Genomic DNA, 26,824 nt, shown 5'->3' with positions numbered 1-26,824 from the left:
ATTTCATTCTGGCTCTGCTATATAACTGGGACTTCGTTTTGCTTGGCAGGAACATACCATTATAAAGAAATTTGTTCAGGCTAATTTTTGGAATATCTAGGCATGGTCCTGCTGAAGCAATTGGGAGGCTAGGCAGCCTGGGATCCAAAAACAAGGGTCTCCTGTGGTGCAGGAGTCCCCATTATTTGCGGTTGGTCTCTACACCCCTGCTGCCCAAGAACCCCAGGCCCAGTGTGGGCTCAGCCCTCCCAGGCCCTGCTGCGGGCGCCAAGCTGAAATCACAGCCCAGGCATTGGCCGGAGGGGATTTCCCAGGTTTGGTTTCCCTCTGGCCTCTCTTTTCCGCCTGAACTCCCTCTTTCTCCCTTCCTCCTGCCTGTCCCTAGGCCTGGGAGCAAAAAAGCCCCCGTGGGCATCTCGTGTCCTTAAGAATGACAAAGTGAGCAGGTACAGATGGGATAGGGGAGAGGGCTGGACCGGGCAGCCTCACCCCTACGCCCCTACGCCCCCGCAGCCCCAGCTCTTCCCCAGCTCCTCCCCTTGCTCCTGGGTCTCGTGCTGCAAGCCCCAGAAGCCAGGCAGCCCTTTATTCTGTCTCTCTGTGTCTGTCTATCCCCTTCTCTCTCTCTTTTTCTGTCATTCCCATCAGATAATCTACTAAAATTCCTATCTCAGCCTCCTAACAGTCTCCAGGCCATCCTGTGTGGGGTGATTCATGACTGTCTCAAACACTTTTCATTTCACTGGCAACATGCAGAAGGAGCCCTGGTGGCACATTAGTTAAAGCTCTCGGCTGCTAACTGAAAGGTTGGTTGTTCAAACCCACCAGCCGCTCTCTGGGAGAAAGATGTGGCAGTTGGCTTCCAAAAAGATTTCAGACTTGGAAACACTATGGGGCAGTTCTGCTGTGTCCTGTAGGGTCACTATGAATCAGAATCAACGTCACCAAACAACGATAGCGACATCCAGCAACCCCGAACCAGGCATAGGGGTTCCACAATGAATGGCCTTCGGAAGCAATTAGGATATAAGCATTTGGAGCCGCCATAGCCCCAGCAGAAGGACGTGGGAGCCTAGAGACTGCAGCTGCTCTCCATTGCTCCTGATCCTGCCATTCAAGGCTCTGCAGAACCTCGCCTTGTGCTCCCCGGTGGCCCCCTTCCCTCCAACCAGGCTGGGTCTCTGGCCCACCACCAGCCCTTTTCTCTCTCCTCTCGCTCTCTCTCTCTCAAACACACACGTTCCCCCATTGTGCATGTGGGAAAGCAACACAGTGTAGGAAATATAACATCAGAAGACCTGGGTTTCAGTCCAGTCTCTGTCAGTTACTCTCTCAGCCTTTCTCAGCCTCGGTTTACTCATGGGTGGAATGGGCATAATTACAAAGGCTACCTCAGGGCCAGCAGGGAGGGGCCGAGCACTGGGGACGGGGCCTGCACCAAATGTTCTGAAACTGCAAGCAAATGTTAGCATCATCTTCATGTCCTTTCCAGAGTACACACTTCTTAGCTTACTCAGTTTGCTGATCCCAGGCCCCGTTCCCTCCAGATGTTGCTACAGGATTAACCACCCCAACCCAAGTTTTTCAGGGAACAATGCTAATGTGCGCATTCTTGAAAAGAGTAAGGTCGGAGCCTGTGTGTGCTTTACCACAGAGTGGTGAGTGAGGTGGAGATGCCGTGCCCGGTGTGCCAGGGTCGAGGGGGGACTATCTGACAGTGCAGATAGGGGGCCCTCTTGTTATCCCTGAAGGCTGCCTGCACGCAGTGTGGGAAACCTCGTCCAAGGGAGGAAAGGGGAGAAAGAGCTATTATGAGAGGTCTGTTGTTTTTATCAACCTGCCGTGTGCACTGGTGCCAAGGAGGAGGAGAAGGAGACACGGCTGCCACGTTGCAGGAAGCAGACACGCGTGAAACCACAGGGCCACCTGTGACAGGCTGGAACACGGCCCAGGTGGTCGGCACTGTATGCTGTCAGAGCTGCGACACAGGGTTGCCCCCACACGTGACCCTCTCATTCTTCTCCTACTGGGTGGCCTTGAAGTGAGCCCCTGCCCCCCTCACTCACAGGCACACAGAGTCCTGAGCTGGCAACAGGCAGGGGTCAGATCAGCCTGGAAGCCAGGAAAGAGAAAATCACCAACTTCTGCTATCAGCAGAGACGGCCTGATAAGGGTTCAGTGGGGCAAAATGAAACTGCGGAGAGCCAAGGCGATCAGAGGCAGGAGCTGCCAGGAAAAGTCACAGCCTGGGGAGTCAGTTGGGGGCCCCCTTCTTTTCCTCAGTGTGCTAGAAACTGAGGAAGGTTGTCTTGACCATGCTACCCCCCACCTCCACCTCTCCAAGTCCAGCAGCCAGATTGGAGACTGGCTGTGGGCTTTCTAATTTTTTATGAAAAAGGTCCTCTGCAGCCTCTCTCTTCCAGAACCTTCTTGCTGTCCCATCTCCCCACCCCCCACCACATTACCTTTTCAGATGCCCCAGCAGATATAAGTCTTTAGTCCTTTGCCTGAGAGTCTAGTTATTGGGCAGGGTGTCCCAAAAAGACCTTGACAGAGCCTTAGACACCCCATTCATTTATTCACTCCTTCATTCATTCACTTATGGGAAACACCCTCAGCCTCCCTGCTTACGGGCTCCTCTGCCTCCTCTTCTGTTGTCTGGAGAGGTGAAGGTCATCAGGGTCACCACTTGGAGGCCTCTCAGTGGGGATGGGCTCAGGGCCTTCCAGACACTTACAAGCACAGAACCCAACACCTCTGCCCTCTAGAAAGGTCACCAAATCCCCAAATACCTCAGCTGTGGGCTTTGGTTGAGGTGGGCCAGGCCTTCTGCCCGTGAAGGGGACTGGCGGTATCACCATTTCTGTGTGGAGAGGACACACCACAGCCCACAAACCTCTCCTTTGGCGAGAGGAAGTGCTCGTCTCAGGGATCTGGGGTTCAGGTTTCATCCCAGGTCCCCCTGCCATTTCACGCATCTAGCACGGTTCTCTTGGGGTGCTCAGAACAGTCCCCTCACCCCATCCCTGGGAGGGACAGGAGTTATTTTTTCATTTTTTTTTTCTTTTAAATTGTACTTTAGATGAAGGTTTACAGAACAAACTAACCCAGTGCCGTTGAGTCGATTCCGACTCCTAGCGACCCTACAGGACAGAGTAGAACTGCCCCATAAAATTTCCAAGGAGCGCCTGGTGGATTCAAACTACCGACCCTTTGGTTAGCAGCCGTAGCACTCAACCACTACACCACCAGGGTTTGCTAGTTTCTCATTAAACAGCTAGTACACATATTGTTTTACAACATTGGTTAACAATCCCACGGCATGTCAACACTCAGGGACTGGAGTTATTTTTGCACGTGTTTGTTTATAAGTAACAGTACTTGCCCTTTGCTGAATGCCCAGGATGTGGAGCGCCGCATCCTGTCTGAATCCTCACAGCAACGCTCAGGTGGGCACCGTTACCTCCCACTTACAGATGAGGACTTAGAGAAATTAAACAACTTGTCCACGATCCGTAAAAACCAGGTGCTGTGGAGTCAACTCCAATTCATGGCAACCCCATGTGTGCAGAGTAGAACTGTGTTCCGTAGAGTTTTTAATGGCTGATTTTTCAGAAGTGGGTTGCCGGACTTTTCTTCCAAGGTACCTCTGGGTGGGCTTGAACTGCCAACCTTTTGGTTAGTGGCCGAGTGCATCAACTGTTTGCTTTACCCAGGGATTCCACTCCTTGAAAAATAATCCCCCATTTCCCCTCCACGACCCACTTCTTCCACCGCTCCCTCTCCCTTCCTGCCAAAGGGTGGGGGAGATGTCTTGGCTCCCCCGAGGCCACCCAGTGAATGAAGGAGGAGGTGGGGGCCCTTTATCCAACAGGCTCCAGGGTTCCCCATCCCTGACTCATGCCTCCCCTGCTCCAGGCTGGCCCAGTCGCTATGGGCCCTCTTCACCTCGTCGCTGGCCATCTCACTGGTATTTGCCGTCATCCCCTTATGCCGCGACGTGAAGGTGCTGGCCTTGGTCATGGCGCTGGCGGGCCTGGCCATGGGCTGCATCGACACCGTGGCCAACATGCAGCTGGTGAGGATCTACCAGAAGGACTCAGCTGTCTTCCTCCAGGTAAGACCAGCCAGCGGCAGGGGTGTGGGAGTGGAAGAGCATAGGGGAGAGGGCTCCCTGGGCCCTGGTCCCCCTTCACCTCTCTTTTCTTTGCACCCCGACTCTTGACCCTGTCCCCAGACCCAGGCATCCTTTTTCTGGGCCAGGGTAGTGACTCAGAAGGGGCACCAGGGGCTCAGCCCAGTGTTACCACTTAGCAGCTGTGCCACACTGGGAAGCTACTCAGTATCTCTGGACTTTGGTTTCCTCATCTCTAAAACCAGGCAATGATCCCTGCCTGACTTACAGGATTGTCACAGGACTCTAAGTGCCAACAAGAGAAAGTTCTTCATGAACCCTAAAAAATGGTGTGTGGAGGAACTGCTGTTTTCTCTCCTTCTGTCTTTTCCTTCCTTCTCCCAGGCACTCAGGATTCCAGTCCACCATTCCCTTTATTGCCCCCTTTCTTTGGGGGGTTAGCTGGTGGATGCTAAGGGAGCAGCCCCCAGTTGGGGCTTTGTTGTTGTTACTAGGTGCCCTCAAGTCAATTTCCAACTCACAGTGAACCCATGTGACAGAGTAGACCTGCCCTATAGGGTTTTCCGGGTGTAATCTTTAAGGGAACATATTTCCAGGCCTTCTCCCACGGAGCTGCTGGGTGGATTCGAACTGCAAAGCCTTTGGTTAACCTAACCATTGTGCCACCAGGGCTCCTTAGTTGGGGGCTAAGTTTGGGGATAAAAGAGAGAGAGGGAAGGAGGTATTGGCCACTGTCACCAAAGACATCCCAAGCCAAGAGGACAGCTGAGAGAGGAGCTTCACTCCCTGCAATGAGGATCCCCTCTTCTGCCCCCACCTTCCATGCTCACCACTCTGGGGCCCAGATAGGGCCTAGGACAGGACACCAGGCAGGGAGGCACACTGCAGGCACTCTGGGCCAAAGGGCAGGCCAGGCTGCCTTGGCCTAAGGCTGAGCCACACCTGACCCCATCCGGTTCTCCTCCTCCCCAGGTGCTCCATTTCTTTGTGGGCTTTGGTGCTCTGCTGAGCCCCCTGATCGCCGACCCCTTCCTCTCTGAGACCGACTGCTCACCTGCCAACAGTACAGCCAACGCCACCTCCAGCAGCCACCTGTTCCATGCCCACCAGGTCCTGGGCCAGCGCCATCCCAAGGTCTTGCCTCAGTCCAACCAGACGGCCCCTGGGCTGCCCCCCCAGGATAGGGCGGGAACCCATGTGTCCTATGCCTTCTGGATCATGGCCCTGATCAATGTGAGTGCCACTGGGGCAGGACTGGGTGGGGAGGTAGTAGACAGTCCCGCACACCTACCAGCTCCCAGTGCAGCGTTCCGATTCTGAGAAATATGCTGGGGCTTACGGGGTGCTGTCACAGAGGAGGGGGGACAGGAGAACTGATGCCCCTGGTTCATCTGAACACGAAGGGGGTTGGAGGTTCATCTGAACACAAGGACTTTTAGTGGTGACATTCTTTGATTATAATTTTGAAGGAGTGAGCAGGTTTAGCATAAAGAAAACCAGGGTCAACTTTCAAGGTACCTGAGGCTCCAGAGAAAACGCGCTCTTTCAGCCAAGGTAGATGACATCGCTGGGATAGAGCGCTGAGGAGGTGTGGGTCAGGCTCTTCTCCAGGGGCCTCACTCTCTCTTCTTCTGTGCCCTGCTGTCTAGGCGGGTTCCTGGGGAGGCTGGGATAGACAGAACACCATCTGAGGGGCCCTGCCTGTGGGTGTGAGCACAGAAGAGAAGCACCCCCCGCCCCCCCATTCTGTGACTGGTAGATACTGAGGCCTCCTCTGCACCCTGTCTCCACTCTTCTTCCCCAGCCAAGTCAGCACTGGCTCTGGTCTCTGGCTGGAAACCTTGCCTGGTGCTCTGCAACCAAAGACAGCATCCTCCATGCCAGCCCAATTGGGGGCTAAAGGAGGGGGTGGGGACCTCCCTGCTCTGGCTGGCTTGGGGTGCACTGTCGGGAACCCCAGGAGCAGTCCTGGCCTCCTGGCTTGGGCCCAGCATGGAGCTGAGCGTCGGGAGTATCACAGGAAGCCATTAGCCAGGCTGTGGGATGGAGGCATGGTGTTGCTCATCCCCTGACTCAGAGACCCCTTTGCACTAGGCAGACTTGCCACCTTTCCAGAGCCAGCCAGGCTGGCCCTGACTCAGGCACTACAGCTGCACAACTCCTGCTGGCCTCGGGGTGATGGAGTGTACAGAGCACCGAAAGGAGCCTTTGAGAACACCCATTCCCCCGGCACTAGTTCAAGGTCCTGGTAAGGGGCTAGCAAAGGCCAAGCCAGGCTGGGACCTCTGGCTCCCAACAGAGACCTACTACCTACTGCCCCAGTCTCTGCTCCTTCGCCCTTTCTTCTTGCTTGTAACTCGGCGTTCCTATGCCAGAATCTTCCCTGGAGGCTCTCAGAAATGCCCCAGTCGCCTGCCCCTGCCCTTCTATGACAGTGCCCATCCATTGTTCTGGAAACAATGCAGCTGGGCCTGTACCTTCCAGGGGGTACCTGCAGAGGACAGAGCACTGTCAGTATAGGCATGCTGAGACCAGGAAGCCAGAAGGTCCTGCTAAGCCCTAGGTCTGTTCTCTCTTGCCCCACAGGGTGCAGTTGGACAGGCTTTTGTTTGCTGCAGGATTTCCGGACTTTTTCCAGTGGCTTGTGTCTGAGAATAAACAGTCCCCCCAAGAAGAGAATGGAGCTGTGCCAGCGAGTGAGCACACCCCCACTCCCACGCACACCCACCTGGCATTTGCTCGTTTTTAAATAAGAGCTGGCCTTCCTAAATGGAATCCTTATCACGAAGATCTCGTGTGAACAGTGCCAGCCAGTCCTCTGTCAAGGCCTCTCCACCTGGGCTTCAAACCGGTTTGTTCCAGTTTGAACCTCAAGTTCCCAGGCTGGTTAGGTACCAATTCTGAGAACCACTAGTACAGCAGCGGGTCTCAAAACTTATTATACATGAGAATCACCTGGGGCTCTTGTTAAACTGTAGATTCCGATTCAGTATATCTGGGGTGGAAATGCAAATTCAAAGCCCTGCTCTCTGCTCAGCTCCCTGGATAGCCTCCCCTGAGTGATCACACCTCTTAAACAGCTGTTTCCTCTTGGCCTTTTCCCCTGGCGTTTTTTTTTTTTTTTTTTTGGCCACTTCAGGCCTCTGTGTGTGGGCTTCCTGTTTCCCCATCAGACTGAACAGAGGACTCCCTGAGGGCAGGACTGTGACACCTCCCACAGGGCTGACTTGTGGCTTTCAGGCTGCCCAGCAGACTGTCTGACATTGAGTGGTGTTCTTTTATTTGTTTATTTAAATTGCGCTTTAGCTGAAAGTTTACAGAGCAAATTAGTTTCTCGTTCAACAGTTTATACACAGATTGACATTGGAATAGTACTCTTTTTGTTTTGTTTTGACAATTCAGTGCAGCTTTTCTTTTATATTGTGGTGAAAATATATACAACAGAACATTTCCCAATTCAGCCGTTTCTACCTGTACAACACAGTGGACTTTGTGTGAGTTTTGAGTGTGCAGAGAGGCTCCCAAATTCACCACAGGGAGGTGCCCACACAGGGGCAGTCTTGGTCACACCTTTCTGGTACTTGGGAACACGTCTGTGTGGGCCAGCCTGCCAGCGGGGGAGGCTCCCCCAGAGCTGCAGGCTAGATTTCCATCTCCACCTGACAGGCTTCTGCGAGCCTGAGGAGCCCATTAGTTGGCGGCTCGCACCAGCTCTGGGAAACTTCCACAGCTTCCGGCCTTCCTCTGTTTCCCAAGCACGGGGATCTGGGATGGAGTCGCAGCGGGAGGGGCAGAGGTTACACATGATGAAGCACTTCCCGGCAGCTAGGGTCCTTAGACACAGGCACCTGAGGGAGGTGCTAGCAGCTTCTCCAGGCAACCTCAGAAGCAGGAGATGCTCTCCTTGCTCTGGGGAGTTTCAGGAAAACCTAACTGGCTTCGTGTGAATACAGTGTGTATGGTGCTTCTAAGCACATGCTTTCCGATAGAAAGAAGCCCATGTCTGTTTTCCAGTTTAGACCCCAAGCCCCAGGACAGCCTTTGTACCCACCTCGAGTAGAACATCCCCAGACAGGCCCTGAGGCAGAGCAGTGCTGGACGGAGAACCAGGATGCCTGGTCCCAGCCTTGCTGTGCCCCGAGTCAGCTGTGTCGCCAGGGCGCCTCTCCTCACGGGGTCACTTGCTTATCCCTCCGCCCTCTTCTAGCTCTAACGGGTTATGATAAATGACAACTTCTTTGCGCGTCAGTTGCCTCATCTGCAAAATGGGCATAATAATTTGCCCCGACACATTTTATAGAGTTGCCATGAGCAAAAGTAACCTGGTTTATAAAGCACTGCATGCATCATCTCCTAGCATGGAGCAGAGAGGGGCGCCTCGCTCTGGCACTGTTCCGGCCGGGTCTCTCTGGCACCTCTCCTGTGCCAGCAGAGGCCTGGCGGGAGCACAAGCTCTGCATGTGACAGGTGCCTGTCCCTTCAGGGAAACGCATGTGGTTAAGGTTGGGCAGAAATTACACCAAGCCCGCCCCTACTCCCCTACCCCGTCAGGGCACCGGGCTACATTAGCTGGACATGGCTCTTAAGTGGACACCCGGAAAAAGAGCTGGACGGGGCAGACGTGGGATGTGGGTACCGCGGTGGAGGTGTGTGCACTGGGCCAGGGTGGCAGGGTAGACGGGGCAGGCCCCTGACCCTCTGCCCCCAGCTTCCAGTGCCCGTGGCTGTCCTGCTTCTGCTGTCCAAGGAGCGGCTGCTGACCTGCTGCCTGCAGAGGAGTCCCCTGCTTCTGTCTGCAGACGAGCTCGCCCTGGAGACACAGCCTCCACAGAGGGAAGACCCCTCCTCGCTGCCCCCAAAGCTTCAGCCAGACCCAGGTGCAGTTCTAAGGCATTCTCAACCTCACAGCCCCACATGGACCATGCACACACACCTACCAGCTCCCAGCACAGGGTTCCGATTGCTGGGGCTTGCGGGGTGCTGTCACAGAGGAGGGGGATGGAGAACTGACGCCCCTGGTGCACCTGAACACAGAGGGGGTAAGAGGAGATCTCCTGCAAGGTCCTTTAGTGGTGACATTCGGTGATCATAATTCTCAAGGAGTGAGCAGTCCTTGGGGCTTCCCTGGGCAATGCCCCCTCCCCCAGTGTGGGTGAATCTACGTCACAGGCGATAACAGCTAGAACAAAGCCTTGGCCCTGACTTGGGATGGTCTCGTGGGGCAGGAGATAGAGCAAACTGGCCAAGGGGGAAGCAAGACTGCTGGCTCCAACCTCCATCCTGCCCAATCCCACCTGTGTGACCTTGGGCAAGTTACTTAACCTCTCTGAGCCATGGTTCTGCCAGGACTATAGGAGAGACAGGGGCTGACGGCTAGCGAAGGTGGGAGGCAGTACGTGGTCCTCACTCTGCAGGGCTCTTCTGCTTGCAGACAAGCAGAGGGAGGGGGAAAAGCTGAAACCCACCCGTGTGTCTTCTCCAGGGCACGAGGACCTGCTCGGCTGCTGCCAGAGGAGGAACTTCAGAGGGGCCCCTTATTCCTTCTTCGCCATCCACATCACAGCCGCCCTGGTCCTGTTCATGACAGATGGCATGACGGTGAGCCTGCCCTCCGATGGTCCCCCTTCTTGGGGACCCAGCTCCCCTGGGGCTCAAGTCTGGGGGTGGCAAGAGAAAGAGCGGGGCATCTAAGTTTGCTAGAGACTTCACCTAGCCAACCTGCTCCTGTCTGCAGAGTTGCTGTAGTGTGGTTGATTCAAAACTTTAACTAAAGCTCCTGGAGGAGCCTCTCTCCAGAATCACCCATGGCCCCTTGGTGTGTGGGCTTCTGTTTTATTTCATTAACTTCGTGGATATGAGCCCATCTCGTTTGTTAGCAAATGCAATCTTCTCACTCTTTTTAAGGGGCAGAGCCCTGTTCCCCCAATTAGAGGTCATGTCACGTAAACTCAAGGGCACTTTGCTTCCTGGAATACATTACAAGCCCAGGCTTCTCCAGCCAATGTCGGAACAAGCCCCAGGCAGGATTTGGGCCCAGCTATGGGCTCAATGGCACCTAACAACAACAGCACTTCATTCTTCTAGTGACTTCTGTAATACTCCACCGTACCTTTTCTCAGAAATCTCTTCAGGATTAGATTACCACATTTCTGAATAGCTGATGGATGAATAGATAGCGTATGGGAGACTCTCCAGAGAGAAGGCCCTAAGAAACGTAGGTGGCCCAGTGGAAAGTACACGTGACAGTTCTGGTTGACTTCCAACTACCAGTGTGACCTTGGGCAAGTCAATTCTGTCTGATCTCTCATCTGTAAAATGAGATGCTTGTGCACACCCTTTTTTGTTTGTTTGTTTAGCTGTGGCACCCTTCCTTCAACAAAAAATCTGAGGAATCCTCATAAATAAGGCACGTAGGAGAGCTCTCCTGTGGTGGAAGGGGGAGCAGTGCCTGCCTAGCCCCCCGGGGCCTCCTGTGGAGATCCAGACTCTTCCCTGGAGCTCCTGGGCCTCCACTGGGGCAGTCAGTCAGCTGTGGCCCCAGCTCTGTTCTCAGCTCAGGCCTGTATGGGCTTGGTTCTGAGCCCACCCTTCACTGTCTGGGAGCAGGACCAGCCCCCCATCAGCCCTTGCCTCACCTGCCTCAGCCTGAGGGTTAGGGTCTGCTGGGCTGCAGGTGTGCTCATCAAGGCCTGGTCTCTCCACAGGGGATGTATTCCGCCTTTGTGTACAGCTACGCAGTAGAGAAACCGCTGTCTGTGGGACACAAGGTGGCAGGTTACCTCCCCAGCCTCTTCTGGGGCTTCATCACCCTTGGCCGGCTCTTCTCCATTCCCGTCTCCTCACGAGTGAAGCCAGCCACCATGGTTCTCATCAACGTGGTAAGTGGCCTGTTCACGCCTGGTGCTGCCACTGCCCTGGAACAGCTGCTGAGGACCGGACAGGGTGGAGAGAAGCTGGTGAAGAAGGGATGGAAATGCAGGCTGGGGAGCTACTGATTTCACGCCCACAGAGGGAAGGGGCTGCAGGCGGAGATGGCTGCTGTGTGCGGAGCAGAGCCCAGCCAACGACCAGCCAGGAGCATGATAGAAGCAGGTGCTGGCCCCGACCCTCCCATGTTCACGCTGGTGCCCAGCTGGTCAGAGCCCTCTGGGCCTGTGGAGGCTGTGGAGGTCAGCAATCCTTCGGAATGACCATCTCTGGGCTGGGGCCTGGGAGTTGGCATATTGGAGCTCTCCCAAGTGATTTTTTTTTTTTAATATTTTATTTTGGTGAAAATATATGGAGCTAAACATGCACCCATTCAGCAATTTCTGCATATACAGTTCAGTGATTGTTTACATCCTTCACTCAATCTCGCTATTTCTGCTCGGCTGCGGAGAGGTCGGCAGTTCAAACCCACCAGCCGCTCTGAGGGAGCAAGGTATGGCAGTCTGCTTCCATGAAGATTTACAGCCTTAGAAACCCCATGGGGCACCTCTGCTCTGACTTAGAGTCGCTAGGAGTTGGAAGCAACCTGACGGCAATTGGGTTTATTGTCAATTTGGCCGCATATATATAATCTTTTAAAAGACCTCAGCACTCAAGGCATATGTCCTTTACTAATTGAGCTAAACTGCTGTTTAGTTTAAAGATGATAGTTTTGGTTAAAGGTTTAAACAGTATAATTTTGGTTAAAGGTTTAGCCGGTATTTCAGGGCAGTAGATTCATGGGTTCCTCCAGTCTTAATGGGTCAAGTAAGTCTGGAATCTTTAAGAATTTAAATTCTGTTCCACATTTTTCTTCCTTTTGGTCAGGATTCATCTATCGTATCTGTGATCAAAATGTTCAGTAATGGTAGCTGGGCACCATCTAGTTCTTCTGGTCAGAAGGAGACAACAGTTCATGGAGGTGATTAGTCCCATAGTCCAATCCCTTCTCTGATTTCTGGGTCTCCTTCTTTCTCTGTCTCTTCCAGTGAATAGAGACCAATTGTTGTATCTTGGATAGCACCCAGTTGCTGTTATCAATTTGATCCCATGTAGATAGTTCTTAAAAGAGCACAGTGCTCAAAGCAGACATTCTTTACTAGTTGAGCTAAACTATCGTTTGGTTTTAAGACTTCAGGGGATATTTTTGGTTTGTATTTAGGTTTAAAGATTATCTTATGGCAATAGTTACAGGGGTTCATCCAGTCTCCTTGGCTCCAGAAAGCCTGGAGTCCATGATAATTTGAAATCCTTTCCTGCATTTTCCTGCCTTTTCACCAGGATTCTTCTATAGAATCTTTGATCAAAACGTTCAGTAATGGTAGCTGGGCACCATCCAGTTCACCTGGTCTGTGACAAAGGAGGCAGTTGTTCATGGAGATCATTAGCCATGCATTCCATTTCCTCATCCTATTCCTGACTCTCCTTCTTGCTCTGTTGCTCCAGGCGAATACAGTCCTCTCATTTTTAAATCAGCAGTCACCCTGTCCTCAACTTTCTCCTAGGTCTGCACAACCATTTACTGACTTAATGAGCACGCACTTGTGCAAGGCCCCACTGGGCCTGCAGAGGAGCCAAGTTCTGTGAGACAAGTCCTCTGCCTTCAGGGAGCTTACGGTGTACATAGGGAGAGGAGATGGCTGCTCAGATCTCCTCAGTCTCCTAAGGCAGAGTCTCCTAATGTCAGATGAGTGACATTTACTAAATGCAGTAGGTCCCTGAGGGAAGCAGAGCTGCTTCCAGCTGGGGGGAGATGGGGGCACCATGAAGGAAGAGCAGGAGTCAGTCAGTTTTGAAGGCTGGAGAGAGAATTCCAAGTGGTGAAGATGGCTGAGAGATGGTGGCCTGCAGATGGAGCTGGGGGAGAAGTCTTGGCAAAGGGGACACAGAGCAAAGGTAGAGAGCTCAGTGTTATCAGAGAACCCAGGGCTGCCCCATTTGTGCTGGCTGATCTCGGGGTGCAAAGCCTCAAGTGTCCAAGTGTGGACTTTACTGGGTTGGCAGTCAGGACCCAGCGGAGGCCTGGTCCTAGCATTTGTGGAGCCTGGAGCAAGAAGTCACACAGAGGCCCATGTACCATATGTGTAAATATATTAGATTTACAAAACAAGCTGACACACCTTTAAAAAAAATATGCTCTATCTTCCTACCTTGATGAATACACCTTCATAATGAGCCCAAAAGTCAGGTTTCCATGTAGTCTCTCAGATTCCTCGGAGTTCTGTGCTAGATGTGGCAGCGTGGTATAAGCCCTGTCCAGTGGCCTGTCTCCTTCTCTTTCCACCCCAGCTCTGTCCCACACCATGAGGATCTTGGACACACATGTGTGGACACCTCAGCCTGCTTCTCCAAGCTCCACCCATACCCTCCACAAACAGCCACCCTCTGGCCACCCCTCAGGCCTAGGGGTTTACACGCTAATGGCCTTAGAAACATAAGAGAGTTAGGTGTTTTTAAACTTCCGCAAATCTAGGGATTTCTTACTGGGTGACTGTCTTCGAGGCTGGCCTGGAAACGGTGGTTTGGAAGTTGGGAAGCCAGATGGCCAGTAGGAGCAGGAGCAATATGAAGGTACTGGTGCCTGCTCAAGCTCAGGGAAGGCCTCTCTGTGGCAGAGACTTCAGTTGAGAAGGTGCCAGCCAGGTGGAAAGCAGAGGGTAAGCATTCCTGGCAGAGGGCACTGCTAGTCCAAGGCCCCAAGGTGGCAGCTCACTTGGCTGCAGCATGGCGGTAGTGTGGAGGTGGGGAGCATGAGCAGAAACAGGTGAGGCTGGGGAAGCAGACATACGCTGGACCCTGTAGGTCTTAACAGCCAGGGAGTGCATTTTATTCTAAGTGGGTGGGAAGCCATTAGAAGGATCTAAGCAGGGAATGGACATGATCTGCTTTGCATTTTTAAAAGCTCACTCTAGTAGTTATGAAGACAATGGTGGTTCAGAGGTGGAATTCTCACCTACCATGCGGGAGACCTGGGTTTGATTGCTGGCTAATGGACCTCATGCACAGCCACCACCCGTCTGTCAGTAGAGGCTTGCCCTTTCCTGTTGCTATGATACTCAACTGGTTTCGGCGGAGCTTCTAGACTAAAATGGACTAGGAAGAAAGGCCTGGCCAATGAAAGCCCTATGGATCACTGCAGTCTGATCCCATTGTGTGTGGGGGTGACTATGAGTCAGGAACCAGTTCGATGGCAGCCAGCAACAACTAGTTGTTATGTGGGAGGATGGATTATAGAGGGACAGGAGTAACAGCAGGGAGGCTGGTGAGATGGCTACTCCTGTGGTCCAGGCCTGACATGGAGGTGGCTTGGACGAGAGTGGTCATGATGGATTTAGAGAGATACAAAGATGCTCATTTTTTTTTTTTTTTTAGTGAAAATACACACAACAAAATGTACACCAATTCAACGGCTTCTGCATGTACACTTGAGTGGCTGTGTCACCTTTCTCTAGAACCTTTTCCAAACTGTTGCACCATCATCAATACATACTCATTGCTCCCCAAGCTTCTTATCTAACATTTCGAGTTGCTGTTGTCAATTTAATCACATACAGATAATTCTTTGCTCAAGGCAGACATTCTTTTCTAATCAAGCTAAACTATTGTTTGGTTTTAAGATGACTTTTGGGGATACTTTCTGGTTAAGGTTTACATTTTAAAGATTTCCTCAGGGCAACAGTTTGGAGGGGTGTCATCCGGCCTCAATGGCTCCAGAAAGGCTGGATTCCATGAGAATTTGAAATTCTACTCTGTATTTTCCCCCTTTTGATGGGGATTCTTCTATAGAATTTTTGATCAAAATGTGCGGTAATAGTAGCCGGGCACCATCCAGGTCTTGTGGTCTCATGGCAAAGGAGGCAGATGTTCATGTAGGCGATTACACATGCATTCCAGTTCTTCCTGCAATTCCTGATCCTTGTTCTTCCTCTCCTGCTCCAGGCTAATCATTTTTTGAGGTAGAATTGAGAGGACTTGCCCTTGGCCTGAATGTAGAAGGTGAGAGTATGAGAAATCAAGGACCACTCTTAAACATGGGGCTTGAGCAACAGAATGGATGAAGATGCTACTAATTGGTTATGAGGAGTAAGTTTGGTGGAGGAAATTAAAAGTTCTGTTTTAAACATGTTAAGTTGGTCATTCAGTGACTACATCAAAGGGTTAGCTTTATATGCATGTCTGGAATTCCGGACACGAGTTGTGGCTGATAGGATTGAGAGTACCGGGCATACAGATATTTGAAACCACAGAACTGGACTAAGGGGGGGAATGTAGATAAAGAAGAGCCAGAATAGAGTCCTGGGCCACTCCAACATTTAGAAATGGAGCAGAGGAGGAAGAAAGAGCAAATATATTATGTCAAGGACATACATTATATTAGAATGATAGATCTGTCCATTGCTCTCATATTTTTACTGCATTAAAGAGTTCTGTTGTGTTGCCTCTGCAATGTGAAGAAAGCGTGTTTTCTTCAGCCACTGTTTTGTGGCTCCTTCCTCTCCAGGAGCAGGAAGTCTTTCTGGGTAAGGACCCTGAGTCTCAAAGCATGACTCCAGGAGAATGCCTCACACCTACAACATCTTGCAGCACAGAGACTGAGGGGATGGGGAAGGAGAGCAAAGGACAAGGGTCACAGGTTGGGATCACTGACTCTTTTTCCTATTTCAGTGACTTTATGAAGTCTCTTCCTTTCTGCAGTCTCAGTCTTTCATCTACACAGCAGAGAGGGGTGGGGACTGGATTAGATATGATCCCTTAACCCACTGCCATCGAGCTGATGCGGACTCATAGCGACCCTACAGGACAAAGTAGAACTACCCCCATAGGGTTTCCAAGGAGCGGCAGGTAGATTCTAACAGCTGAGCTTTCGGTTAGCAGCAAATCTCTTAACCACTGTGCCACCAGGGTTCCTGTGACCCCTTGTCGTTGTGGTTGTTAGGTGCCATTGAGTCAGTTCTGACTTATATCAGCCTTATGCGCTATAGAACGAAACACTGCCCAGTCCTGTCCCATGCCCACAATCGTTGTTATGCTCGAGCCTATCGTTGCAGCCACTGTGTCAATCCATCCCCTTGAGGGTCTTCCTCTCTTTCATTGACCCTCTGCTTTACCAAGCATGATTTCCTTCTCCAGAGACTGATCTCTCCTGACAACACGTCCCAAGTATGTAAGACACAGTCTCGCCATCCTTGCTTCTAAGGAGCATTCTGGTTGTACTTCCTCCAAAACAGATTTGTTCGTTCTTTTGGCAGTTCACGGTATAGTCAGTATTTTTCACCAACACCACAATTCAAAGGTGCCAATTCTTCTGTCTTCCTTATTTATCGTCCAGCTTTCCATCCATGTGATGCAATTAAAAATACCATGGCTTGGGTCAGGCGCACCTTAGTCTTCAAGCTGACATCTTTGTTTTTCAACATTTTAAAGAGGTCCTTTGCAGCAGATTTGCCCAATGCAATGCGTCTTTTGATTTCTTAACTGCTGCTTCCATGGCTGTTGATTGTGGATCCAAGTAAAATGAAATCCTTGACAACTTCAATCCTTTTTCCATTTATCATGATGTTGCTCATTGGTCCAGTTGTGAGGATTTTTGTTTTCTTTATGTTAAGGTGCAATCCATACTGAAGGCTGTGGTCTTTGATCATCATCAGTAAGTGCTTCAAGTCCTCTTCACTTTCAGCAAGCAAGGTTGTGTCATCTGCATAACACAGGTTGTTAATGAGTCTTCCTCCAATCCTGATGCCCCGTTCTTCTTCATATAGTCCAGTTTATCAGACTATTTGCTCAGCATACAGCTTGGATCGGTATGGTGAAAGGATACAACCCTGATGCACACCTTTCCTGACTTTAAACCACGTAGTATCCCCTTATTCTGTCCAAACAACTGCCTCTTGATCTACGTACAGGTTCCTCATGAGCCCAATTAAGTGTATTCTTTACACACCTTCTATTTCTATACTCTATGGTTTTATCTTATGTTTTCTAGAAACACATGCGCTCACCCAGCAAGATTTGCCTCAAAGCTATGGGTTTCAACAGAGGATCTTCATCTCCTAAGATATAAAAAAAAAAAAAGAAAACCCGTTGCTGTAGAGTTAATTTCTACTCACAGCCACCCTATAGGACGGAGTAGAAGTGCCCAGTAGGGTCTCCAAGGCTGTAATCTTTATGGAAACAGACTGCCACATCTTCCTCCTGCAGAGCAGCGGGCGGGTTTGAACCACCAACCTTTCAGCTAACAGTCGAGGTCTTTAACCACTGCAGTACCAGGGCTCCTAAATTAAGAGAAGTCTGCATATAAACACTAGGGCTGATATCTGTCTACAGGTTCACACTGTACAGAGAGACCCTTCATTATTTATGATTTCACCATCACCCTTTATGGGGCTTTCGTAAATACTGGTAAATAACAGAGTTGGGACTTAGACCTAGGTCTTCTGACTCCAAATTTTACGTGACCTAGGGTCTCTTCCCAGAGGGGTTCCGCATGGTGAAAGCATTTTCAAGAACTTAGAAATCGGGTTATTTTTGTGGTTGACTTGGTTCACTCTGTCCACTGATACGAAAGACCTAGGACAGGCAAACGCACAGAGGTCAGAGTTGGGCTGTGGTCACCGGGGCGGAAGGGAGGCAGAGGAGGGGTTGTTGTTTAGGAAGTGCTGGATTTCTGTTTCTGAAAATCTGGCAGCAGGTATTGGCCATGGCTGCACAACACGGCTGATGTGATTGGCGTCACCGAATTATACTCTGAAAATGTTGACTTGGCAAATGTGTTATCTACATTTTTACAACAATAAAAAAAAGACAGAAATAGGGTTATTTTAACAAAATATGCCCACGTGACAGAGACCTTGACTGTGAGCGTTCCTGGCAGAGGGCTCAGCTGGGGCCTGTGTCATCACAAGGGTCCCCAACCACAGATGAGCATCTGCCCCTGGGAATCCAAGCCTGAGCTGGAGGAATCCACGCTGGTTGCTGTAGCCACTGACACTCAGCCTGTGAGATCTGCTTGGATTCCCAGAGGGTGGGACGCTGCAACCACCTCTCCGCCTCTCTTGCTGCCCAACTGCTTCCTCTGCGCACTCTTGGCCTGGTGTACTCGGGAGCTTTTAGTGAAAGCGAAGTCGCTTCTCTTCACAGAGAAATAGAAGACTCATACAAGCCACGCCGGCAGGGCAGAGAGCCGATGACTGGGATGGAATTACCCGTAGCTTTACAGATAAGCCCTTGGGTACAGGCAGTATTCGTTCACCAAATGCATAACGAGCGGGCGTGGTACGCCGTTTGCGTAGAGCTCGGTGGGCTCGCCTCCCGGCCCTGGCCCTCGCTCTCCGGGCTTCCTTCGTGGACACCGGAATAGGAAAGTTGCAGTCCCCATGTGTACCACAGGGTGGCGCATTGGCTACACAGCACTGCCCCTGGGACTAGGGAGGATACTTTCCCAAGCCAGGACAGCCGGCAAGCCCGTAGGTCTTTCTGAGGCCTGTTTTTTCCTCTTTCCTAATGGATGTTCAGTTTTTCCCAATTTCTAAGCCTCTATCTCTACTGTGACAGGTCGGCGTGGTAGCGACTTTCCTGGTGCTTCTCATTTTCTCCTACAACGTCGTCTTCCTGTTTGTGGGGACAGCGAGTCTGGGGCTGTTCCTCAGTAGCACCTTTCCCAGCATGCTAGCCTACACCGAGGACATCCTTCAGTACAAAGGTGAGTGTAAGGGCTGAGACCAAAGCGGCCTTCTCCTGCTGGCTGAGCGCCCCTTCCTCCCACCCCACCCATCTGTGATACTGGAGCCCAGCACCATCTCTCTGCTGGAACTCCGATAAGTACCCCAGCTCCTCGCTCCAGCTCCTCGGACGAACGGATGCTCCCCTCCTGGCTTTAGCGGGAACAGGTTTCCAAACAGGGCTTGTTTTGACACACATGGCTCCCTCCATTCAAAATTTCACCTGTATCAGTGTGATTGTGGGCCCCAGAGTAGCCTGAAGTAGGTGTTCCTTTTCCGTTTTCTTTTTTTCCACGGCATTGTCTACTGGCTTACAGCTGACATTTGTGTAACAGGCATGTGCTGGAAATTCCAAGTTGAAAAGAAAAGCTAAGATGTATATGAAATGCTATGGCATATGCAAGGTATTTTATCATTTAAGTATCAGTAATGGTACCTCCTTGCTTTGTTGTCGTTGAAGATATTGCTGAGGCATAGAGAGTTACCACAGTGACTCCACACCTGGCTTGGGGTTGTGACACAGCACCTTCAATGTCAGAAACCTATAATTCTCTCCACCAGTCCCGCTGCACTCTCCCTAGCCTTCCAAGTGCATGTAGCAAAGATCTTTTTTTAATGAGTTAAAATTAATTATGCTTCAAACATTTAACTTTATCTTTGGAAGTAACTAGGGATGCCCTCCAAAAAACCAAATCCATTGCTGTCGAGTTGATTCCGACTCATAGCGACCCTACAGGGCGGAGTAGAACTGCCCCATAGCATTTCCAAAGAGCAGCTGCTGGATTCCAACTGCCAGCCTTTTGGTTAGCCGCTGATTTCTTAAGCACTTTGCCACCAGGGCTCCAGATGCCCTAGAGTGTTGGAAAACCAGCATTAAGATAAGTGATTTCCTTGGAGGAGGCGGCGAGATGGGGTGTGTAGGAAGGGCCAGACTCGCCATTACCCACAAAGTGAGAGACAAGGGGAGCCTGGGTCCTTGAAATCTAAGGATAATCCCCAAATAATTTTAGCACATAACATCATCATCCACCATTATGGAAAAATCAAATATTTTCTACAACAAATGTGAACTTTTTCTGTTTTTGTTTTCAAATGGAGTTTTTTATTATAATAGTAGTATATATTCACTGTAAAGACTTCAAACAATACAAGTATCTAGAGCTGTAAGTCAAAGTACCTGAAAATAACCATGTTAGCAGTGTGATTTGTTTCCTCCCAGATCCCTTTTGGGCATAAAAACATATACAGTAAAGCCTTCGAAAGCGAGAAGCTACATAAGGTGGAAAACTCAAATATTTCCCACTAAAACCAGCGATAGAAAAAGTGGTAAGACTGACCTCTCAAAGGCCGAAAACTTGCAAGACACAGAAAAACAAGGCAGTCCCTGTCGAGCTTCTGGCACTCACAGGCTTCACAGTATATATATTTGAATCTGGACGAGACCAGACCATAGACTGTTTAACATTTGTCATTTAGAAGAAGAAACAAGTCATGTGACAGAATGAATCAAGGAATCAAATGTATTCGAGTTTCAGCTTTCAGCTTGTCTGAGTCGGGGTTCTAAACATGATCTGAGGAGTACCCCAAAATCAGGGACTAGCCTGATATAAATTTGATTGGATTATGATTCTAAACAAGTCCTGGCCGTAATGAAAAATGAGGGAAGAAGATGCCTCGTGCAATCAGGATTGCTCATCCACCTGGTCACTCATTCACCCACCTTTCTGCCCTAAGGACACAGTACTGGGTCCCTCAGGACATGCCCAAGGAGGCCCTATCTCCCGCAGACACACCTGGGGCACACAGATAGCAGCCAGCTCACCCAGCTCCCAGGGATGGGAAAGCACCGGGATTCCTTCCTCAATCCTCAGTCTCAAAACCTCAAGCAATAAATGGAATAATGAAATAATGCTGGTCTCATGCACAACACAGTGTATCCCAAAGAGTTTTAGGTACAACACATGTTAAATACATTGAAGCCTGTGAGAGCTGGAAATCCATGGGACTGCCATATTTTTCCTGATCTTGAAAGTTTTCCACCTTTGACAGGGCGCCGTCTTACCACTTTTCTATCACTTGTTTTCATGGATAATATTTGAGTTTTCCTTCTCTGACAGGTTTCCACCTTACACAGGTTCCAGCCTTCTCAGGTTTTACTGTAATAACAATAAGTTATATTGTTTGATTCTGCCTGTAAATCATCCTTCAGGTCCGCCCTCTTCTCTTCATTTCTCTCTGCCCCTTCCTTGGCGCAGCTTTTCTTGTCATTTACCTGCCTGGACTGTTTTAATAATACCTTGGCTTGTCCCTCTGCTGTCAGTCCAGTGGTGCTCGACCCTGGCTGAGCATTAAAATCATAAGGAGTGCTCATAACAAGCCTGGATCCATGCCTGGGCCTCCTCTCCAGAAAGTCCAAGTTCATGGGTGGGAACTCCTGCAGGATTTTAGTGGATAGTCAGGGGTGGGGGCCATTGACTAAGCCATGCTGCCGAGGGGTGGTTTTAGCGTGTAGTCAGGGGTGGGGGCCATTGACTAAGCCATGCTGCTGAGGGGTCGTTTTAAAACACAGCCTTGGTATCTTCCTGTGGAGTTGTCTTCCTTTCCCCAGCCTCCTCCCCCTGCTCCCCCTCACAGCCTGCATTCTGGCCATGCTGAAAACCAAAAAAAAAAAAAAAACCCAAACCCATTGAGATTGAATCGATTCCAACTCAGCAACCCTATAGGACAAAGTAGAACTGCCCATAGAGTTTCTAAGGAGCACCTAGTGGATTCGAACTGCTGGCCTTTTGGTTAACAGCCGAACTCTTAACCACTATGCCACCAGGGCCACACTGAAGTACATGCTGTTCTCTGATGGCACAAAATTGTCCTGTCCCTCCACCCCCTGGCCCATGCTAAACCCTCTGCCTGGAATGCCCTGTCTGCCCTTTATCTGCCTGCTGTCCTTCCAGACCTGACGCAAGCCTCTCCTCCGCCATCCTCCGGAAGCTTCTCCGATCCCCCTCCTTGGTGCTCCACGGCACAGCGCCCCTGCCTCTCCCGTTCAACCACTCAAGGCTTCTGTGCCTACGTAACTTGCCTCCTCTCCTGGACATGTGCTCCGTGCGGCCATCAGTAAGGGACGAGGGAAGAGGCAGACCTGAGTAAATCCCAACTCAGCACTCACTAGCTTTATGACCTTGTGCAATTTCCATCCCCTCTCTGAGCCTCAGTTTTCTCATTTCTAAAATGGAGGTGCACAAAGGATTGTTTTGTGCATTAGAGATAATCAAAGCCCTTGGCTTAGCAGTGTGCCTGGCTCCCAAGTGCTCAGTACATGTTAGCTCTTACCATTTGTCTGCGCCTTGTCAGTGCCGAGCACAGTACCTCCTGTGCGAAGGCCTTCGGGTGTTTTGAATGAATAACTGGACTAGACAGTGGGTGCCACTGAATTCAGAGAGGCAGTAGCCAGTGCTGAATCTACAGGTAGCTTCATGGAGGAGATAGGACATGAGCTGGCCTGGGATCTGGAAAGGCAGAGGAAAAGAAAAGGCATGGGGTAGGGGGGCGGGCAGGGTAGGGCAGCTACCAGCATGAGAGCACCCGCCAGAGACAGATAGCAATGTAACAGGCTGAAAAGCTAACAGGAGCTGGAAGCCCAGAGCACAAGATGAGGACAGCTGTTTTAGTCAGCACACTGAGCTCTGCTCCCATGGCCACTTAGCTCACCAGCTGGGGGCACGCCAGGGAGCCAGAGCTCCAGGTCAGTCCTCCTCTCATGACCTTTGGCCTGGTGGGCAAGGCTGGCAGGTTTACAGACAGTGGGGTAAGTGGGTAGGGGGAAGGGGGCCGTGGGAGCACAGGGGAGGAGCAACTAGTCCAGGTTTGGCGGCCCAGCCCTATGCTAATAAGCAGTTTACATGTATTATACCAGAGCTAGCCACACCACCCTGTGAAGGAGGTGCTGTGATGCCCATTTTACAGAGAAGTAAACCAAGGCCTAGAGAAGTTAGAGAACTTGCCTAAAGTAACAGAGCTGGGACTGAAACCCAAGTCCGACTCGGAAGCTTGGGCTCTGAAGGCCATGTGTTCAGGCTCGTCAGAGGCTTGTGGCCCATCAGCGCAGCTGGGACACTCAGCCTACAGCAGAGGGCTTTCCCGCCCAGCTCCTGTCCTTGACAATATCAGGACACCTTTCTGGAAAGGTAGGTGGTGGTCAGATTGGGAGGGGCAGCTGAATGCTGGGCCTGAAGACAACTGTGAGCAACTGAAGGCTTCAGGAGAAGGAGGAGACATAAGCACTCCCAAACCAAAGTTAAGGGCTGAAGTCTAGAAATCTAGGAATCCAATGTAGTCCTTTTAGGCAGCCATACCATTTTCCAGAGGTTTCCCAGAAACAGCCTGGATTAGGACAGCTGACATCTGTCCCCTTGACTTGCTTCTACCAAACCAAATCCTTCTCTTTTTGTTAGGCTGTGCGACCACTGTGCTGGTGACCGGGGCAGCAATCGGCGAGATGGTGCTCCAGCTACTGGTTGGTTCGGTATGTGGGAAACTCTAGGTGGGGGACAATTGGAGCATGCCTCAGGGCAGGTGAGAGGACGCCAGCACCCACCTTCTGAACCCAACTGGCCCTCCCTGGGTCTCCCACAGAGCAAGTAGGGCCCACTGTGCCTGCGGTACCTGTGACTATATCAGAGGCAGCCTTGAGAGCGAGCCGCCACATGTGGGACCTGGAGAAGTGAGGGGATGTGTAGTCAGGTCCAAAGCAAACATGAGTCTGCCCGGGAGCGGAGCCAGAGGGGCCTGTGGGAACGCTGTTTGGCTCTCAGGGCCCAAGATGGGTTTGAGCTGCAGTCAGAGTCTTTTCCCATCCATTCTCAGCTCACCGCTCCCTACCCCAACTCTCACCGCCTGTGGTCACCCTGCACGGAGCCCAGCTTCCCTGCCCAACTCCTGCCTTGATCAAGGATCAACTCTCCCCAGTTCCCTTCAGCCATGCCCATGTGTCACTTGTTCACCAGGGAAAAAAAAAAAGGAACACTATAGTATTTAACAATCTGCGATATGCAGATGACACAACCTTGCCTGCTCAAAGTGAAGAGGACTTGAAGCACTTACTGATGAAGATCAATGACCACAGCCTTCAGTATGGGTTACACCTCAACATAAAGAAAACAAAAATCCTCACAACTGGACCAATAAGCAACATCATGATAAATGGAGACAAGATTAAAGTTGTCAAGGATATCATTTTACATGGATCTACAATCAACACCCATGGAAGCAGCAATCAAGAAATCAAACGATATATTGCATTGGGAAAATCCCCTGCAAAACCTTTTTGAAGTGTTCAAAAGCAAAGATGTCACTTTGAGGACTAAGGTGCACCTGACCCTAGCTATGGTATTTTAAATAGCCTCATATGCATGCAAAAGCTGGCCAATGAATAAGGAAGACCAAAGAATTGATGCCTTTGAATTATGGTGTTGGCAGAGAACATTGAATATACCATGGACTGCCAGAAGAACAAACAAGTCTGTTTTGGAAGAACTACAGCCAGAAGGCTCCTTAGAAGCGAGGATAGCGAGACTTCCTCTCATGTACTTTGGACATGTTATTAGAAGGGACCAGTCCCTGGAGAAGAACATCATGTGTGGTAAAGTAGAGGGTCAGTGAAAGAGAGGAAGACCCTCAATGAGATGGATTGACACAGTGGCTGCAACAGTGGGCTCAAACAGCAATGACTGTGAGGATGGCGCGGGACCCGGCAGCGTTTCGTTCTGTTGTACATAGGGTCACTATGAGTCAGAACCAACTTGATGGCACTTAACAACAAAAAGAACAACAACATAGTATTTAATAAAAAACTGATGTTAGTCCTTTTTTTTCCTGGTGAACAAGTGAAACATGGGCATATCTGAAGTAGATAGGGAGTCCCTGGGTGATGCAAACAGTTAACGCTCTTGGCTGACAACTAGAAGGCTCATGGTTCAAGCTCACCACAAGGTGCCTTGGAAGAAAGGCCTGGCAATCTACTTCTGAAGAATCAGCCATCGAGAACCCTATGGAGCACAGTTCTCCTCTGATACACATGGGGTCACCATGAGTTGGAGTCGACTCAGTGGCAATTGGCTTATGATGTAGATGTTATTCTTTTTACAACGGAGGATACTGAAACTCAGATAACTTGTCCTAGGTGAGTCACATTGCTAGTAACTGACAGAGGTGACGTTCCAACCTAGGCCTTGTAGTATCCAAAAATCCCCCTAATCACCACCCAAGTCTCCTTTCTTCCTCTCTTGCTCTACCAGATGGGTGACAAGCTGTATCTTATGACACCCTCTGCGCTGAAATGATGTGATGTCTGGGATTCACTGCAACATAACGAGTGCAGGGCAGAAGCGAAGGGGTACAGATGAAATTGTTGCTGATTGTTAAAGTGGGGTGCTGGGTCCACGGGAGTTCCATATGCTCTTCTGGCATAGGTTTTAAATTTTCCATAATAAAAAGTTAAATGTGTCTGTGTGTATATTTATCCTCTGCAAAGATCGGGTTAAGCTTTGTGAGTATAGAACACCTAATATGGTTGGAGTTTCAGTGATGATATAGAGATTTTCAGAAGATTCCAGAATACTGAGCTGAAAAAGACTATGGGGTGGGGTTGGGGGTGGGGGTCACTAGGTCCAAGCCCTGCCTCAGAGCAGGCTTTCTCCCTCCTCCAGAAACATAACCATGAAACGAGCCCAAGACTTCCCTCCTACCCCATGTTTCTCGCTATTGGTATGACAGGCTTCAACTTGACTGAAAAGCCTGCCAAGGGCCCAAGAAGGCCTCTTCCTCCGATAATTTTCCATGTGAAGTTTTAACGCCCTGTCTCTGTGTTTTTCCCTTTGGCAGATATTCCAGGCTCAGGGCAGCTATAGTTTCCTGGTCTGTGGCGTGATCTTTGGTTGCTTGGCTTTTGCCTTCTATATCTTGCTCCTGTTTTTCCACAGGATGCACCCTGGACTCTCATCAGGTAAGGGAAGAATCCGTCGCTACACAAGAGGAGGAAAACAGCCGGGGGAGGAGGGGAGAAACATTATGGATCTGAGGACGCCACAAATGGTGTTTTGTTCCAAGTAAAATGCAAGGAAATGTTTATTTTTCTACAGCTTCCTTTCCCCCTCTTCCTGCTTCACCATGCGACTGCACTGGGCTCTTAGGGCAGGCGGGAGTGGGACAGGCTGACTCATGGTCTCTCCGCTGGGAGAGGGGCATGACTGTGAACTTGGCTTCCCGCACCCACCATGCCATGGAACCACTGGCCAAGACTCTTTCCAGCCTGTTCAGGGCGCTAAGAGGCAGAGCCAGCCTCCTTGGCTGGAACTCAGCCCAGTGGCCTAATTGGCCATCTCTTTGCAGTTCAGGATTTTGACTCTGGCCCAAATCTCTTTTTCAAGAAGGAGTCCTTCAGGCCAAGTGGCAAAGAAAAGCTCCTTCGGGGCAGAGACACCTCCTAAGAATAGTCTCTCTCCTGGGAACCCCAAGCAGGGGGAATCCCAAAGCTATTTTCATAATCCTGAGCCTTCACCTGCCCTTCCATGTAGAACTCTCAGCGTGCCCAGCAGCTATGTCAGCTGTGTGCCTGGCCAGCTGTTAAGAGAACATGCCCAGACAGAGCTCTTATCCTCTCTATACAAGGAAAACAATCAGAAAAAGACCGCAGGACCCAAACTGACTCAAGAGAAAATAGAAAATCTCAACAGACCCATAACAAGTGAAGAGATCAAATCAGTGATCAAAAACCTCCCACCAAAAAGAAGTCCTGGACCAGATGGCTTCACTGGGGATTCTACCAAACTTTTAGAAAAGAATTGACATCAGTACTATTTAAATTCTTCCAAAAGATAGAGAAGGAAGGAATATTCCCTAATTCATTCTATGAAGCAATGATACCCAAACCGAAGATACTACAAGAAAACTATAGGCCAATATCTCTTATAAATACAGATGGAAAAATCCTCAACAAAATACTAGTGAA

General features: G+C 50.4%; 1 protein-coding gene across 1 annotated transcript in view; it reads left to right on the top strand.

Annotated features, from left to right (window-relative positions):
- MFSD4A (major facilitator superfamily domain containing 4A) overlaps positions 1 to 26,824 on the top strand; it is a 42,244-nt gene that overhangs the window by 6,294 nt on the left and 9,126 nt on the right. Inside the window, exons 2-9 of the mRNA XM_064273302.1 lie at positions 3,919 to 4,117; positions 5,108 to 5,368; positions 8,844 to 9,012; positions 9,618 to 9,733; positions 10,840 to 11,013; positions 18,653 to 18,800; positions 23,271 to 23,341; positions 25,699 to 25,819. Of these exons, the coding sequence (XP_064129372.1) occupies positions 3,919 to 4,117; positions 5,108 to 5,368; positions 8,844 to 9,012; positions 9,618 to 9,733; positions 10,840 to 11,013; positions 18,653 to 18,800; positions 23,271 to 23,341; positions 25,699 to 25,819 (1,259 nt within the window). The remainder of the gene's footprint in view (positions 1 to 3,918; positions 4,118 to 5,107; positions 5,369 to 8,843; positions 9,013 to 9,617; positions 9,734 to 10,839; positions 11,014 to 18,652; positions 18,801 to 23,270; positions 23,342 to 25,698; positions 25,820 to 26,824) is intronic.

This window comes from Loxodonta africana, chromosome 20 (assembly GCF_030014295.1).
Source record: "Loxodonta africana isolate mLoxAfr1 chromosome 20, mLoxAfr1.hap2, whole genome shotgun sequence".
Lineage (NCBI taxonomy): Eukaryota > Metazoa > Chordata > Mammalia > Proboscidea > Elephantidae > Loxodonta > Loxodonta africana.
This window is presented reverse-complemented; position numbering and strand designations above follow the sequence as displayed.